Raw genomic sequence first — 18,603 nt, 5'->3', positions numbered from 1 at the left:
TATGCCTGATGCTCATAGAGATCAGAAGAGAGTGTCAGATCCCCTGGAACTGGAGTAATGAATAATTGTGAGTCATAATATGGCTTCTGGGAACCAAACCCAAGTCCTGCAAGAGCAATAAGTGCTCTTAACTGCTGAGCTATCTCTCCAGCCACCTTGATCAGAACTTTTAAGGCTCTGCAAACATTGTTTGCACCAGCCTTGCCAAGAATTTACCATTTTACTATCTTAAATTTTTTCAAGACAGATATTTTCTGTGTAATTCTGGCTGTCCTGGAACTCTAAGATCCGCCTGCCTCTGTCTCCCAAGTGCTTAGATTAAAGGGTGCATCACCACCGCAGGCTCCATTTTAATGTCTTAATGACAAAATTAAATAGAAAGAAGAGGGTTAATGTGGGGATTAGTTCCCTGTACCATAGGTAGATTTGATACATCTCAGTAGGTTCTTCATGGGTGAAATAAAGTGCTCGGAAAAATGCTGCATTTTCTAACTGGCAATAAAAAGAAAAGGGAATTGATTGCTTAAGAATACTATTTTTGATATAAATGAGGGAAATTTAAGCATGTATATAGATTGAAAAGAAGGAATTAGTGGGAAAAATGAACTGAAGGTCTAAGAATGGGAAAATAGATCAAAACATCTGGGTCTCATGAAATAAAGGGACTAGAAATATGGACAGAGGTAAAGGGCAGAAGCTTCATAATACCAGTAGTTATTTTCACTGAAGCAGGTAGAATGACAATGGAATAAATAATAGCAGAGTAAAGTACATAAAGTAGAGAAGACAAGGGTTAGGGAGCCTTGGTGTATAACATTATCTATTAATAGAGAGTGAAGGTAGCTTTGTAATAGCGAAAATGATGAATGTTTAGAATAGCTGCAACGTAAGTTAAGTTAGCCAAGCAAGATCATCAATTGACCACAGGTTCAGTTAAGGTCAATAGCATAGGTATAATGGATTCAACACATTTGGTTATATTATTACTTCAGCATTGCACCCTGCAGGGAGACACAGACAGACAGATTCATACACACACACACACACACACACACACACACACACACACCCTACCTATGATAGGAGGGGCTGGGTGGGTAAGACATTTCCTAGCATGTGTGGTAGCTGAGGTTCTATTTCAGTATGGGGAGAAAAATAAGCCTATCAGCCTGTCATGGGAACAGCAGGTCATAGGTGCATTGAGTGCTTGGGAACACAAAACTGAGATGATTGGTCATAGAGTTCAGAATAGGAAGTTTAATGCCCCCAAGAAGCTTAATCTTAAGATATTAGTGCCAAATTGGTAGTCACAAGAATCGAGAAAATAGGGCCAATGAAAGATGTAGTCAATTGGGAATTTGGAGCTTTTTATCATGAACAGGACATCTTGAGAAAGTTGGCTTAGAGGAGGAAAGCTATCTTTTGGTTTGAGCTTTCAAAGGTTTCTGTCTGATGTCTCTTAGCACTTCACTGAGCCTATGGTGAAGTTTAATACCATTGTAGGGAGGACTGATGTAAGTAACCTGTTCATCTCATCCCTGGAAAGCAGCATCAGCAGAATAGGGAAGGACAAGATATACCCTTCAGAACCAGGCTTCCAGGGACCTACTTCCTAGTAGTGCATTCAACTATGAACTCATCAACTCATCATTGATAGAGACAGGACTCTTGTGATCATCACCTCTTAATGGCACTACCAACTATGGAGGAAGCCTTCAACAGACAGCCTTTGAGGACATTTTATATCCAAATTTATTATAGTTTAGATATAAATATATATAAACAGATATGACTATATGTTTCAGGTTATAAGGGAATTCAAAGTATGGCTGAATAAGTATAAAGTTAAGCAGAGCTAACAGTAATGATACAAGTTCTTATAATCAATCTGTACTACTTTCACAAAATTACCTTATGGGTAATCCATAAACAGTAGAAATTAGTGTCTTATACCTGAAATCTACAACTGCCAAGATGATGTCACCATCAGAATTGATGTCTGATGAGGTTGTCTTCTCTGTGCCCTCACATAGTGAAAGACTAAAGGATCTAGCTAGTTCTGTCCCATCCATGAGGATAGAAACAGTATTATCTTCTATTATTATTATTATTATTATTGTTATTATTATCATTATTATTTAGAACTTATTATGTAGCCCTGGCTATCCTGGAGCTCAGTATGTAGAGCAGGCTCCCCTAGAACTCACAGAGATCCTCCAGCTTCTGCCAGTGGTGTGCTAGGATTAAAGGTGTGCGCCACTGCTGTGCCATACCTCTTAATAATATTGCTTTGGAGATCAAATTTCAACATGAATTTTAAAGGAGATTAAAACATTTAAACCAAAGTACCATTTCTCTAACATTTAATTTTCTTTTGGGTATAGCATCTCATGTAATTCCTACCACAACCCAACAAAGTAGATAGAGTTGCCTCATTTTACAGAGGAAAATACCCATGATTCTATGACAGTAACAGAACCAGGATTAGAAATCTAGGTCTGCATGACACCAAAGCCCATGGACTAAACCAGTGTCCTGTACAGCCTTTGTGCTGTAAATGTAACAGTGGGAGAAGTCAAATGCTTTAGAGAGACCTCAAAGATTTTGACAGTGTTTGAATTAAGTAGAAAAGCCCAGCTCGGAATGCTAAGGTGGAGAGATTGCAATGAATGCAGACCAGCCTACAGAGTGAGGCCCTATTTTAAAAGAAAAGCAGATAATAAAGTAGAAAAGTAACCTTTACCTTTTTAAAGCAACAAGAAGTGTGGTATTCCAATGTGATATAAAAAGCATAGAATTTGGCTGAAATTCCAAAGTGAAATCTCATGCTTACCACTTATTATTTGTATGTAGGGAAGCTATCTAACATCTGAACTACTTTCCTTACCTGTAAATGAGAATGGTAATGAAAATAATGATAATAAGATTATTAAAATAGCTGTAAACCTGTTTTCACAGTGTTAGTTTAAGGATTGTCATAATGGATACAAAAAGTTAATATCTATGTATGTGGTGGTTGTCGGTGGCAATTGTTATCTGTCTCTGCTTTGAGAAGGGATAAGTGCAGTGGACTCAATTGTACAAACCTAACATATGGACCTTTGTCCTCTGAACTTTAACTAAGAAGCACCACTCTCAGAAAATAAATGAATAAAATTAAGACATTTCCTTAGTATTGATAGCAATATTTCTATGAGGTCTTTTTCTTTCTCAGAAAAAAATGTAGATATTTCTTAGATGTTTTCCCAAGCAGTTTAAATTTTGTTTCCTGCTATTAGGTATTAACATTAACCGAGGCCTTCTGTGCTTGGGAAATGTAATCAGTGCTCTTGGAGATGACAAAAAGGGTAACTTTGTGCCCTACAGAGATTCTAAACTAACTCGTCTGCTTCAAGGTAAGTCCAAAGTTTCTCTAAAATAAAAGCTTGAAATGATAGTGTGGGGGAAGCAAAGATGAAACAGGCAAAAAGTTAATGGGCTATCACATTCACAGCTAATTGATAAAAGGGTAAAATAGCTAGCTATTGGCGGTCAGATTTCTAAAATAATGGAAAATATCGTTACAGATGGCTTTAAGAGCCAAGAAATCGGTAGCGTGCCAACTGCATGGGACTTTGCAACTGAAAATGAACTTGGTTACTGTTTCCTTAATTGACAGTGTGCTAAGAAGAATTCTTCAGAGAGTAAAAATCTACATAGAAGGGGCATCCTAGGAATACTTAACTCCAATAGAGGCTCCTAACGGACCTGGACCAGGCAGGCCTGATTGTTTTAAACCTTATTAACTGCTGAACTCAGTTTTTCTTGAGTATGATGACATATAAAATTGGATTCTAAATCTCTATCATTTTACACTCTGAAATTGTACTGTTCTTATTTTGAAACAAATCAAAAATTTGTAGCTATTGCAGTAGATGACCCCCACCCATGAGTATATGTGCAGCATAAATTTTAATCAGTGAAAAAAAAAGATGAAATTAGGGGTTAGAGGGTAGATCTGGGAGGGGGTAGGGTGAATAGAATTAAAATATATTGTATGTATGTGTGAAATTCTCAAACAATAATTAGAATTGTTTTAGAATAAAAGCCAAGTGGTTCTGACAAATAAAATCAAAACCAAATCAAGTGTCGCTAAGAGTTTTTTCTTTCATCTATGAATTTGAAGACATCAGTACAAATAGGCAGTTTTTGCTTGCATCCTACTTGTTTGATTTCATTTCCTTTCGTTATCCCTTATTCTTTTTCAGATTCTCTAGGAGGCAATAGCCATACTCTTATGATAGCCTGTGTGAGTCCTGCTGATTCCAATCTAGAGGAAACATTAAATACCCTTCGCTATGCAGACAGAGCAAGAAAAATCAAGAACAAACCTATTATTAATATTGATCCCCAGACAGCTGAACTTAATCATCTTAAGCAACAGGTATAAGATTTAAAGTTATAAGTATGTGAATGGAATGATAGAGCTTCTATTTCTTTGTTCTATTTATACTTGTCAAATAAATCCAAATATTGTATTTGCTATCCATTTAATAATAGGGGTGCCATTGGGGATTTTACTGATAAAGCGGTAAAGAGTAAGCTGGGCAGTGGTGGCACACACCTTAATCTCAGCACTCAGGAGGCAGAAACAGAGGCAGGTGAGTCTTTATGAGTTTGAGCCAGCCTCATCTACAAAGTGAGTTCTAGAGCAGCCAGGACGATTACACAGAGAAACTCTGTCTTGGGAAAAACAAAACAAAAAGGGTGAAGAGTAGAAGATGAAGCAGTGACACTTTGCAGGGGCCAAATCCTGAAGTTCCTCAGTATGTTCTGTTGAAGAGCTTGGAACTGGAAAGTATTAAGGGCTACAGATTTTAAGTAAGAGAATAACATGTTGAAATGTTTTTGAGGGAAATCTGTTTTCTGTACACCAAAAACAGATGAAAGGTGGCTATGGCTAGAAAGAAGCAAATAAGCCAGGCTTTGTAATAACGTGGATGAGAACTATGGTCTGAACTAAAGGAGGTAACAATAGGGATGAAGGAAAGGCTACAGATTAAAGTCAAAGAGCAAGAAGTAAAGTATATGGGGCTTTGCTTTGTTGCAGAGTTAATGTAGGAAAAGAAGTGAGTAGGAGGAGCCAAGATTGATTTTCAAGTTTCTTATTGGATTATAAATAAAGTCATATTGATGAAGGAAAACAGGTAGAAAACCAGAGTTGCACATGAAAACAGAAATGATATATTTAGTTTGGGTCATTTTGAATTTGAAAGATGTTTGGGAAATGTGTACAGAGATACTCAAATATAGGTGGCTACATGGGCTTGATGTAGAGGGTCTCAGATGAATAGTAAAGGGGCATGTGTAAGAGTATTAGCATTTAGATGATATCTGAATTACTGAGTAGACGAGAACATAGTGTTTGTCACATTAAGATTACTCACTGAATGTTTGCTAAAGAACCAAATGAAGACCTACAGCTTGAGAATACCAGCACTTAAAGAATGGAGAAAGGAGAAGCAGGTAAGAATAAAAAGGAAGAAAACCAATGTGTCAGCAAAACCAAAGAAAGAGCATTTCAGGGAGTGTCTCCATAAGAACAAATTTACAAAGAAGTGTAAAGATGAAAAGTATCCATTGTTTTTTTTTTAATTTACAGGGAAGTTGTTGGGAACTACTGTGAAGTCAGGGGAGTGATAAGAACTAGTTAGTGATTGATAAATAGACAGGATAGCAGAAGGTGAATGACTTTTCATTCAAAGAGGCAAAATGAGAAAAGGCAATGGCCAGGTAATCAAGGGCAAAGATGTAGAAGTTTGCTTTTTAAATATGGGAGGGCCTTGAGTAAATGAAAGAACTAATCAGGAGAGACTGGAAGGGAGAACAGGGACTAAGGATAGATCATCTTCTAACGGCCTGCAGTTGGATAATAGGGTAGGGAGAGGGTGTGACAAGACTACAAGGCTTAAAATCACTGTCAACAGAAATGAAAAGGTATCTGACTCCATGTAAATTTGTGGTGGCATAAATATGACTGTAGAACAGTTCACAGTTGGTGTAGGAACTTAGAAGGCAGGAATTGTATTGATGTGGGAGGTTTTGAGGATTTTTGTTTGGTTGGTTTGGTTTGTTAGTTGGTTTAGTTTTTTCAGACAGACTCATGTAGCATAATGTAGCACAGGTTGGCCTTGTACCATTTATGTAGTTGATGATCCTCTTCTGTGTCCTTAGTGCTGGGACTACAGGTGAACACCACTATGCTCAGATATTGATGTAGGTTTTTTTTGTGTTTTGTTTTGCTTTGGTTTGGCTTGAAACAGGGTCTCACTATGTAGCCCTGATTAGCATAGACTCACTATGTAGACCAAGCTAGCTTCAAATTCACATAGATCAGCCTGCCTCTGTCTCTCAAGTGTTACTATTAAAGGTGTACATTACCATCTTGGCTCTATTGATGCAGGTTTAAAAGAGTCAAGTTTTTCTGCATGCTAGAGACTGGAGGACTTGATTTCCACTTGGAACTGTATTTCCCAACTTCCAGTGCTCACTCCTTCTCCAGCCTTCCTCCAAAGTGATAATGACTATATACTTAATCTCTTACCTTCATTTTGCTTCTTCAGGGTCTGTGTAGCGAATACAAGTAGTTATCGGCCTGCTGGGTCTTCTGAATCATAAAACATTACATTCAATTCTATCCCCTTATTTTCTTTTATGTCTTTTTCTATTGGCAAAAAAATGCCGATCTTTCTATTCACTTACTTATTTATTCATTCCAACAGTAAATGTTTATTTAATGCTTATGTGGTATGTACTATACTAAGAGATATTGTTGAACAAAAAAAGCAACATGATTTCTGCCTTTTTGTAACTTACTGTCTGGTATTAAGAGACAATACTAAAACATAATCAAATAATGATATATCATTATAAACTTGGGTAGTGTAGTGTAGTATACTATGAGAGTATGTAATAGGGTCTTTGTTATACATCCAGCCTGAAAGACTTCCCTGATACAGGAGTGTTGTAGCTGAGATCTAAGGGATTTACATAGGAATAAACTACAAGAATAAGAAAGAGTTCTAGGGGGAAGAAACAGCATTGATAGCATATTAGGAGCACTTGACACTACAACCAGGTTTAAGGCCAAGCTCTCAAATTTTTGACCATTCTTCCTTAGCTTCTGAAGTGCTGGAATTACAGATTCATGCCACCATACCTGGTAATAGGTAGCTTTTGATTGGAAACTAGCTGATTATCTTCATTGCTTCTCCCAGGTCCAACAACTGCAGGTCTTGTTGCTACAAGCACATGGAGGTACCTTGCCTGAAAATATAAAGTAAGTCATAGATTAATTTTAAAGATATATTCTTCTAGAGACTATTTTGCCTGGTAGCTGTTTTCTTCTGATAGCCTATAGTTTCTCAGCACACTTGATGCCCAGGAAGTGATCCTGCCAACCTTGCCAATTACTTAGGAATTAAGTAATTATCCTTGAAATAATCTGGTATAATGGAAAGAGCATAGATTCTAGACCCAGAAATACATTAATTAGAATAGAATGTTCCTTTGAGGAAGAGCTGTCTCTGCCATCAACTTATTTATTTGACTACACACATACACACACACACACACACACACACACACACACACACACACACACACAGTGGATGCATGAAATTTGTTTTATTCTTGGGTTAACATCCAATGCTATCATTTGGTTTATTTCTTTGTTCATTCAGAGCTCCCTCAGATGGACTCGATATTACAAATGATTCTCTTTGCTCTGGGCCTGGAATTAACCATATCTCCAAGGAGCTTTGGTTTCTTGTATTGGAAAATGGTGTTTAGAAACAAGATCTGTTTGGTTTCTCTGTGTTCACTTTTGATGGGGTGTCACTGCCCCTGAGCCTTCATGGTAGGTAGAATTCAGAAATACCTGCATGTATAATAGCCTACACATGGACTGAAGTGATGGCTCAGAGGATAAGAGTACTACTGGCTGCTCTTCCATAGGCCCTGAGTTCAATTCCCAGCAACCACTAGATGTCTCACAACCATCTGTAATGAGATTTGTTGCCCTCTTCTGGCCTGCCGGGGTACATACAGGCAGAACACAGTATACAAAATAAATAAATGTTTTAAAAAGTAACCTACATATGCACTCATCTACACTTTTGTATCTGTATTGTATGTATATCAAAAACCACAGTTTTCTACTAAGAACTCTTGATTTCATTCTAACACTATAGGGCTTAGTATATTTTTAACATCTTAAATGCATAAATGTCATTGTACCCTAAGTATGCCTAAATATTGTTTTTTAAGTCCAGAAAGGCTACATATATGAGTAACTTTAAATTGACCTTTCCTTCTCAACTCCACCCATTCTTTCCAACTTTGTCCAGCTACTGAAGTTCCTAATAACAGATTTACAGTACATCTTGAAGCCAGCAGGGAACAGTCTTCAACCCCTCAGTGGAATCATCCTTTCAGTTGATCTGGACTCCTCCATTCCCACACCAATGAAGTGTTATAGGTCTTTGAACTTACTGTCTCTAGGCTGAGTTCCCAAAAGAGCCCAACAGCCACCCCAAGTGCTGGATTTTGAATCTGAACTGCCCCACACTAGGCTGACTACACTGATTCCCACCCATACCTCATGCACCTAGGTGTGTTCCACACAGACAGCTCAGGCTATAAGCAAGGAAGAAGGGAGCTTAGGTAGGGTACAACAGAAAAGATGACATTATCATTTCTTTCTCCAATAGTAAAAAACACACCTCAGTTTATTCACTATCTGCTTATCTATACATTCCATTCTGGTATACAAATAAAGCATTGTCAGAAACTGTCTTAGTTAAGGTTACTAACTAAAACTTACACTATGACCAAAGCAGTTTGGGAAGGAAAAGGCTTATTTGTTTTATACTTCTGCATTATAGTCCATCATTGAAGAAAGTCAGGACAGGAACTCAAACAGGGCAGGAACCTGGAGGAAGGAGCTGATGCAGTGGCCACAGAGGGGAGCTGCTTACTGACTTGCTCTCCATGGCTTTCTCAGCCTGTTTTCTTATAGAACCCAGGACCACCTGCCCAAGGATGGTACCACCTACCATGGCCTGCATCCATTTACCACTAATTATGAAAATGCCCTACAGGGCTTGCATACAATGCAATCTTACAGAGACATTTTCTCAATTGAGGCTCCCTCCTCTCAGATGACTTTAGCTTGTGTCAAGTTGATATGAAACTAACCAGAACAGAAATACTAATCCTTGTCCCTGTGAGGAACATTTTTATGAGCTATATCTTAAAATGTATGTGGCATTTTTTTCTTTTTTATTTAGGCTTAGAGTAACCCTTATATGAATTTCATTTAGGGTTTCCCCTACATTTTTTTGGTAATCTTTTTATTTAAATTAGAAACAAGCTTCTTTTACATGTCAACCTTAGTTCCCTCTCCCTCTCCTACCCCCTTCCCTACCCCCTCACTGACCCCGCTATTCCCAACCCCTTTCTGCTCCCCAGGAATGGTGAGGCCTCCTTCCATGGGGTAACTTCAAAGTCTGTCATTTCATTTGGAGCAGGGCCTAGACACCCCCCCCCTAATTTTGTCTAGGCTGAGAGAGTATCCCTCTATGTGGAGAGGGCTCCCAAAGTTCATTTGTGTACTAGGGATAAATACTGATCCACTACCAGTGACCCCATAGATTTTCTAGATCTCCACATTGACTTCCTCCTTCAGGGGGTCTGGAACAGTCTTATGCTGATTTCCCAGCTATCAGCCTGAGGTCCATGAGCAACCCCTTGTTCAGGTCAGCTGTTTCTGTGGGTTTCTTCAGCCTAGTCTTGACCCCTTTGCTCATCACTCCTCCCTCTCTGCAACTGGATTCCAGAGTTCAGCTCAGTGTTTAGCTGTGGGTGTCTGCGTCTGCTTCCATCAGCTACTGGATGAAGGATCTAGGATGGCATATAAGGTAGTCATCAATGTCATTATCAGAGAAGGGCTTTTAAGGTAGCCTCCTGACTATTGCTTAGATTGTTAGTTGGGGTCAACTTTGTAGGTCTCTGGGCATTTCCCTATTGTCAGAATCCTCTTTAAACCTATAATGGCTCCCTCTATGATGGTATCCCTTTTCTTGCAATCCTCCATTGCTCCCCTGACTAGATCTTCCTGCTCCCTCATGTTCTCCTCTCCCCTCCCCTTCTCCCCTTCTCTTTCTTCTAACTCCCTCTCCCCTCCCACCATGATCCATAATAGCTTAGGAGATCTTGTCCCTTTTCCCTTCTCTGGGGGACTATGTGTGTCCCTCTTAGGGTCCTCCATGTTTCCTAGCTTCTCTGTTGGTGTAGATTGTAGGCTAGCAATCCCCTGCTCCATGTATAAAATCCATATATGAGTGAGTACATAGCATTTTTTGTCTTTTTGCAACTGGATTACCTCACTCATGATGGTTTCTTCTAGTTCTATCCATTTGCCTGCAAATTTCAAGATTCCATTGTTTTTTTCTTCCTGGTGAGTAGTACTCCATTGTGTAAATGTACCACATTTTCTCCATCCATTCTTCAGTTGAGGGGCATCTAGGTTGCTTCCAGGTTCTGACTATTACAAATAATGCTATGATGAACATGGTTGAACAGAGGTCCTTGATGTATGAATGTGCATCTTTTGGGTATATGCTGGATTGATTCCCATTTTCCTTAGGAATCACAATACTGATTTTCAAAGTGGCTGTACAAGTTGGCCCTCCCACCAGTAGGGAAGGAGTGATCCCCATTCTCCACATCCTCTCCAGTATAAACTGTCATTGGTGTTTTTGATTTTAGCCATTTTGACAGGTGTAGGATGGTATCTCAGAGTTGTTTTGATTTGCATTTCCCTGATGGCTAAGGATGTTGAGCACTTTCTTAGGTGTCTTTCAGACATTTTAGATTCCTCTATTGAGAATTGTCTATTTAGTTCTGTACCCCAATTTTTAATTGGATTAGTTGGTGTTTTGGAGACTAGCTTCTTGAGTCCTTTGTATATTTTGGAAATCAGTCCTCTGTCAGATGTGGGGTTGGTGAATATCTTTTCCCAGTCTGTAGGCTGCCGATTTGTCTTGTTGACTGTGTCCTTTGCCTTACAGAAGCTTCTCAGTTTCAGGAGGTCCCATTTATCAATTATCCATCTCGGTGTCTGTGCTACTAGTGTTATGTTCAGGAAGCTGTCTCCTGTACCAATTTGTTCCAGGGTACTACCTATCTTCTCTTCTAAGATGTTCAGTGTGGCTGGATTTATGTTGAGGTCTTTGATCGATTTTGTGCATGGTGATAGATAGATATGGATCTAACTGCAGTCTTCTACGTGCCAGCATCCAGTTATGCCAACATCATTTGTTGAAGAAGCTTTCTTTTTTCCATTGTATAATTTTAGCTTCTTTGTAAAAAATCAGGTGTTCATAGGAGTGTGGGTTAATAACAGGGTTTTCAATTTGATTCCATTGGTCTACCTGTCTGTGTCAATACCTAGCTGTTTTCAAAACTATAGCTCTATAACAGAGCTTGAAGTCAGGGATGGTCATGCCTCCGGAAGTTCCTTTATAGTACAGGATTGTTTTAGCTATCCTGTGTCTCTTGTTTTTCCATATAAAATTGAGAATTACTCTTTCAGGGTCTGTGAAGAATTGTGTTGGAATTTTGATGGGGATTGCATTGAATCTGTAGATTGCTTTTGGCAAGATTGCTATTTTTATGATGTTGTTCCTACCTATCCAAGAGCATGGGAGATCTTTCCATTTTCTGGTATCTTCTTTTTTTTTAAAAAAGATTTATTTATTATGTACACAGTGTTCTGCCTGCATGTCAGCCTGCAGGCCAGAAGAGGGTAACAGATCTCATTGCAGGTACTTGTGAGCCACCATGTGCATGCTGGGAATTGAACTCAGAATCTCTGGAAAACAGTCAGTGCTCTTAACCTCTGAACCATCTCTCCAGCCCTTCTGGTATCTTCTTTAGTTTCTTTCTTTAAAGACTCAAAATTCTTACAATATAGGTCTTTCACTTCTTTGGTTAGTGTTACCCCAAGATATTTTATGTTGCTTGTGGCAGTTGTAAAGGGTGATGTTTCTCTGACTTCTTTTTTTATTTTATTTTATTTTATTTTATTAGTTCAAATTAGGAACAAGCTTGCTTCATTTATCAATCCCTTCTCCCTCTCCCTCTCCTCCCCCAACATCCCACCTGCCCCTAGCCATCCTGCCTCCACTCCCCAGGCAGGGTAAGGCCCTCAAATGGGGCTCCCCAAAGTCTACCACATCATCCTGGGCCAGGCCTAGGTCCTTCCCCATGTGTCCAGGTCAAGAGAGCATCCCTTCACATGGGATGGGCTCTCAAAATCCCTTTTTTTAAGACCTTACATATTTAATACATGCGTTACCCCTGTACAAATGGAAAAAAATTAAGTTCAGCATTTCTAGACCAATATGGCTGTTAAATTTTGTACAATGCCAACTCAACACGGTAAACTGGGATACACTTTTCCAAAGTTGACAGCACAGCTAAAGTTTCCAAAAATTCAATATATATATATATATATATATATATATATAATATATATATAGAGAGAGAGAGAGAGAGAGAGAGAGAGAGAGCCAATAATGGCAGTATGTTATGCATCAATAGCAGCAACAGCTTTTCCAGGTTTTCCAGGTTCTGCAGTCATTTGAACAAAATTGTAGAGACATCCAGCACTCTCCATTTAAAAAAAAATAAAAAACAAAATCCCAGAAAAACAGCACAGTTCTGTTACTCTTGTGGTACCTGGCACAATTTTTTTTAATTAGCTTTTCAATCATCATCTGGAAGGAAAACATTCTGAGCAACATCATTAAAAAAGCTCTGATAAAGCACGGTCACTACTATGTATCATAAAGCAGATCCACATATGAGTGAGTACTTTCTCAGCGCATTTATCATCTGTATATAGGAGGGCTACTGATTTTTTTGGGGGGGGATAGTCTTGTATCCTGCCACTTTGCCGAAGGTATTCATCAGCTGTAGGAGTTCCCTGGTAGAGTTTTTTGGGTTGCTTATGTAAACTAGCATATCATCTGCAAATAGTGAGAGTTTGAATTCTTCCTTTCCAATTTTTATCCCCTTGATCTCCCTTTGTTGTCTTTTTGATCTAGCTAGAAATTCAAGGACAATATTGAAGAGAGATGGAGAGAGTAGACAGCCTTGTCTTGTCCCTGATTTTAGAGAAATTGTGTTGAGTTTCTCTCCATTTAGTTTGATGTTGGCTGTTGGCTTGCTGTATATTGCTTTTTTTATGTTTAGGTATGTTCCTGTTATCCCTGATCTCTCCAGGACATTTATTTATTTATTTGGTTGGTTGGTTGGTTGGTTGGTTGGTTGGTTTCTTCAGGACCTTTATCATGAAGGGGTGTTGGATTTTGTCAAAGGCTTTTTCAGCATGTAGTGAGATGATCTTGTGGTTTTTCTTTCTCAGTCTGTTTATATGGTGGATTACATTGATGGATTTTCATATATTGAACCATCCTTGTATCCCTGGGATGAAGCCTACTTGATCATGGTGGATGATTACTCTGATGTGTTCTTAGATTCAATTTGCCAGTGTTTTATTGAGTATTTTTGCATCAATGTTCATGACGGATATTGGTCTGTAGTTCTCTTTCTTTGTTGTGTCTTTTGTGGCTTGGGTACCAAGGTTATTGAAGCCTCGTAAAAAGAGTTTGACAGTGACCTTTCTACTTCTATTGTGTGGAATACTTTGAGGAGAATTGGTATTATCTGTTCTTTGAATTTCTGGTAGAATTCTGCACTGAAGCCATCTGGCCCTGGGCTTTTTTGGTTGGGAGACTTTTGATGACAGCTTCTATTCCATTAGGGGTTATAGGACTATTTAAATTGCTTATCTGTTCTTGATTCAATTTTGGTAAGTGAAATCTATCCAGAAACTTGTCCATTTCTTTTAGATTTTCAAATTTTGAGGAATACTGGTTTTCAAATTATTACCTGATGATTCTCTGGATTTCCTCATTGTCTGTTGTTGTGTCCTCCTTTTCATTTCTGATTTTATTAATTTGCATGTTCACTTTCTGCCATTTGGTAAGTTTGGATAAAGGTTTGTCTATCTTGTTGATTTTTTTTCGAAGAACCAACTCTTCATTACTTTGATTCTTTGTATTGTTTTTCCTAGTTTCTATTTTATTGATTTCAACCCTCAATTTGATTATTTCCTGCCATCCACTCCTCTGGGGTGCATTGGCTTCTTTGTGTTCTAGAGCTTTCAGTTGTGCTGTTAATTCTCTAGTGTGACTATTTTCCAGTTTCTTCACATGAGCACTTAGTGCTATGAACTTTCCTCTTAGCACTGCTTTCAAAGTGTCCCATAAACTTGCGTTTGTTGTGTCCTCATTCTCATTGAATTCTAGGAAATCTTTAATTTCTTTTTTTATTTCTTCCTGGACCCAGGGATGATGCACTTGGGCATTATTCAATTTCCATGAGTTTGTAGGTTTTCTGCAATGTGTTTTGTTGTTGAATTCTAACTTTAAAGCATGGTGGTCTAATAAGATACAGGGGTTATTTTAATATTTTTTGTACCTGTTGAGGTTTGCTATGTTGCCAAGTTTGTGGTCGATTTTAGAGAAGGTTCCATGTGGTGCTGAGAAGTAGGTATATTCTTTTGTGTTTGGATGGAATATTCTATAGATGTCTGTTAAACCCAAATGGGCCATAACTTCTATTAGTTCCTTTGTTTATTAAGTTTCGGTCTGGCATTCCTGTCTAGTGGTGAGAATAGGGTGTTTGAAGTCTCCCACTATGAGTGTGTGAGGTTTTGTGTGTGATTTGAGTTTTAGTGATGTTTCTTTTATGAACATGGATGCCTTTGTATTTGGGGCATAGATTGTTCAGAATTGAGACTTCATCTTGGTGGATTTTTCCTGTGATGAATATGAAATGACCTCCTTCACCTCTTTTGATTGATTTTAGTTTAAAGTCTAATTTGTTAGATATTAGGATTGCTACCCCCACTTGTTTCTTGGGTCCATTTGATTGGAAAATCCTTTCCCAACCCTTGACTCTGAAGGAGTCTGTCTTTGAAGTTGAGGTGTGTTTCTTGTATGTAGCAGAAGGATGGATTCTGTCTTTGTATCCATTCTGTTAGCCTGTGTCTTTTTATAGATGAGTTAAGACCATTAATATTGAGCGATATTAATGACCATTGATTGTTCATTCTTGTTTGTTTTGGAATTGGTGGTTGTGGTGGAATTGTGTGTGGATTTCCTCTCCTTTTTTGGCTGTTGGTAAAGTGGGATTATCTATTACCTATGTTTTTCTGGTTGTAGGTAAATTCTTTGGGTTGGAGTTTTCCGTCCAGAACGTTCTGTAGGGCTGGATTAGTGGATATGTATTGTTTAAATCTGGTTTTGTCATGGAACATACAGGAAACTGCACAGCTTGGTGATATGGGACTGGGTAGAAAATCAGGGAGACATAAGGATAAATGTACACATTTTTTGCCTTCACTGTAGTGGCCCATCAGTTGTATAATTCAAAAGCATAGTTCACTTGCAAAGATAAGGTCACTACTCTCAGAAGTAGAAAGTGCTAAATTGCTACTTGACAAACCTCCAGATGGCCAGACTTCAGGCCTATCCTTAGACCCTACTCTAGAACCTGTCCCAGGGAATGGGAAACCCCCAGCATCAAATTGACTCACAGCTAAACACTGAACTGAACTGGAATCCAGTTGCAGAGGAGGACTGATGAGCAAAGGGGTCCAGACCGGGCTGGTGAAACCAACAGAAACAGCTGACCTGAACAAGGGAGAGCTCTTGGTCCCCAGACTGATAGCTGGAAAACTGATCCAGACTCCATGAACATGGGTGTTAGTGAGGAGACCTCAGAAATCTATGGGGCCTCTTGTAGTGGATCAGTACTTATCCCTAGCATAGGAATGGACTTTGGGAGCCCATCCCACAAGGAGGGATACTCCCTGAGCCTAGACACATGGGGATGGGCCTAGGCCCTATACCAAAGGATATGACAGACTCTGAAGACCCTCTATGGAAGGCCTCACCCTCCCTGGGGAACAGAAAGGGTATGGGATAGGTAGGGTGTTAGTTGGGGGGGCAGAGGGGGAGGGAAGGGGGGACCTGGGATTGATATGTAAAATAATCTTCTTTCTAATTTTAAATCAAGAAGCAGAAAAAAAAACAAAAAAAGAATTCTTACTCTTTTATTTTAAAAATGATGTGTTTCTAATCATGGCACATTAAAAAGGAATTAAGAATAAAACTTGAGATTGCCATAATTTCATCTCCCTGAAACTACTACAATTCTGTCTGTCTTCTAAATTCTTTGGTTATAATAGTCTGGTTTTCCTGGTAATATTTTAAGACTGTTAGATAAAGTGTATTAGCATTTATTAAAGGACTTCTTAAAGGCCTATCCTTATTATACTCATTTTAAATCAAATGACTTAGCTTCTTTTTATTTTCATTTACCACAAGCCTGTTCTTAATGAAAATGAAAATGAAACTACACAGTCCAGACTTCTTTAGAATATACTATAAGAAATAATTTGTGGTTGCATGTATTGGTGCACACCTGCATAAAACAGCAGGAGAATCATAAGTTCAAGGACTACCTAGATCACAAGGAGGAAGAACTTTCCTACCCCCCTTTCCTGCAATTCCCCCAAACATAACACACACACACACACACACACACACACACACACACACACACACACACACACACACACACACACACACATGGGAAGAGAGGGAGAGGGTGCAGAGGCAGAGAGACAGAGAAAGAATAAAGAAAAACTTCAGCTTGAAAATTTAATAGATTTGGGCTAATGAGATGGCTCTACTGGTAAAGATTCTTATTGCCAATATTGGCAACCTCAGTTTGCTCCCTGAAACCTGTGTGGATAGAAGGAAACAAGCTACCCCTGCAAGTTATCCTCTAGCCTCCACATATGTACCTTGGCACACGTGCTCTCGTGTGTGTGTGTGTGTGTGTGTGTGTGTGTGTGTGTGTGTGTGTGTGTGTGATCCTCCCAACCCATACACAAATAGGTGGGTAGGTAGATAGATGATAGATAGATAGATAGATAGATAGATAGATAGATAGATAGATAGATGTAATAAAACTTTAAAATTTTAACTTTAATAAACTGCAAGAAACAATGAATCATTTACTTCACCATTCATCATTTTATAAAAATGCTTTTCTCAAGAAAGTATATTTGTATTTTTAGACATGCTAGAAGGCTGTTTACAAAAAATATATTTTACATATGTGAGTATTTTTATCTTTTGTTTTTGGATTGTGTGTTTTTGATTCAGGATCTGTGTTGCTGGAAACTTTGTTCTTATTTCTGTGTTTGCTTGTACTTGACTAGCAAATCTGAATTCTAACACTGGCAAGTAAATAGCATGTGAAATAAGAAACACTTTTTTGTTTTTTATGTGTGTGTTTTCTTTTTTGCCTAGTCATTGCCTGGTCCAAATCCTACTTTCTGCTTTACTCCTTTAAGCCCTTCCCTGTAGCATGAATAATAGTTGGTATTATTAATAAAAACCCAGAGACAGATATTTGGGTTAAAGCTGAAGATCAGAAAAGCAAAGTAGCTAGCCACTAGAGATTTCTCACCTCTGCCAATGTTCAGACTGAAGCGGTGATCCTGTCCTCAGACTACATCTCCAGACTGCACTGCTCTCCACCAAACCTCAGACTGCATAGAGTGTTCCTGTTTCCTCCTGCCTTATACTCCTCTCTAGTGGTAGGATTAAAGGTGTGTCATCCCAAATGCTGGGATCAAAGGTGTGAGCTCTGTTTCTCATTTAGAATGATTCACTCTCATGTAGCCCAGGGTGACCTGGAACTCATAGACATCTATCTATCTGCCTCTGTCTCCCAAGTGCTGAAATTAAAGGTGTGGCCACCACTGCCTTTCTACTATGGATAACTATTGGATTAGGTGTATGACTGACTAGTGGCTTAGCTCTGCACTCTGATCTTCAGACAAACTGTTCTCCAGCATGCCTTGCACCCTCTGTGTCTCCTGGTAACTCTTCCTGGCTCTGCATTTCTTCATCCCATAATTCTCCTGTCACATCCAATCACTTCCTTCCCAGCCATAGGCCAGTCAGTTCTTTATTAACTAATGAGAGTAATACATATTCACAGTGCACAGGCCCAGCCATAGGCCAGTTAGTTCTTTATTAGCCAATGAGAGTAATACATATTCACAGTATACAGAAGGATTATTCCACAGCATTTCCCCCCTTTTGTCTAGTTTAAAAGGAAGGTTTTAACTTTAACATAGTAAAACTACATATAACAAAAAAAAATATCAAGTAAGAATTACAGTTACAATATCCAGTCCATTTGTATTTGGCAAAATTAGAGAAAATAGCCAATTATGTATCTTGGTGAATCTGCAGTTTTACCTCTAATTTACCTTTTTATCATAAATAAGGAAAATAATTATAACTATCTAGCCTTCAACTCCACCAAAGACCCCGGAAGGGTGAAATGTTACCTAATGGCAGGGACATCAGTCTGTCTGGACAATCACCTTAGGTTCTTCTGTAATAT

At 38.6% G+C, this 18,603-nt stretch overlaps 1 protein-coding gene across 1 annotated transcript in view; it reads left to right on the top strand.

The window, feature by feature from the left end:
* Positions 1-18,603, top strand: part of Kif4a (kinesin family member 4A) — a 122,528-nt gene that overhangs the window by 51,657 nt on the left and 52,268 nt on the right. Inside the window, exons 8-10 of the mRNA XM_027431726.2 lie at positions 3,279-3,395; positions 4,248-4,423; positions 7,257-7,318. Of these exons, the coding sequence (XP_027287527.1) occupies positions 3,279-3,395; positions 4,248-4,423; positions 7,257-7,318 (355 nt within the window). The remainder of the gene's footprint in view (positions 1-3,278; positions 3,396-4,247; positions 4,424-7,256; positions 7,319-18,603) is intronic.

The sequence above is a fragment of the Cricetulus griseus genome, chromosome X, assembly GCF_003668045.3.
Source record: "Cricetulus griseus strain 17A/GY chromosome X, alternate assembly CriGri-PICRH-1.0, whole genome shotgun sequence".
In the NCBI taxonomy this organism is placed as follows: Eukaryota; Metazoa; Chordata; class Mammalia; order Rodentia; family Cricetidae; genus Cricetulus; species Cricetulus griseus.
This window is presented reverse-complemented; position numbering and strand designations above follow the sequence as displayed.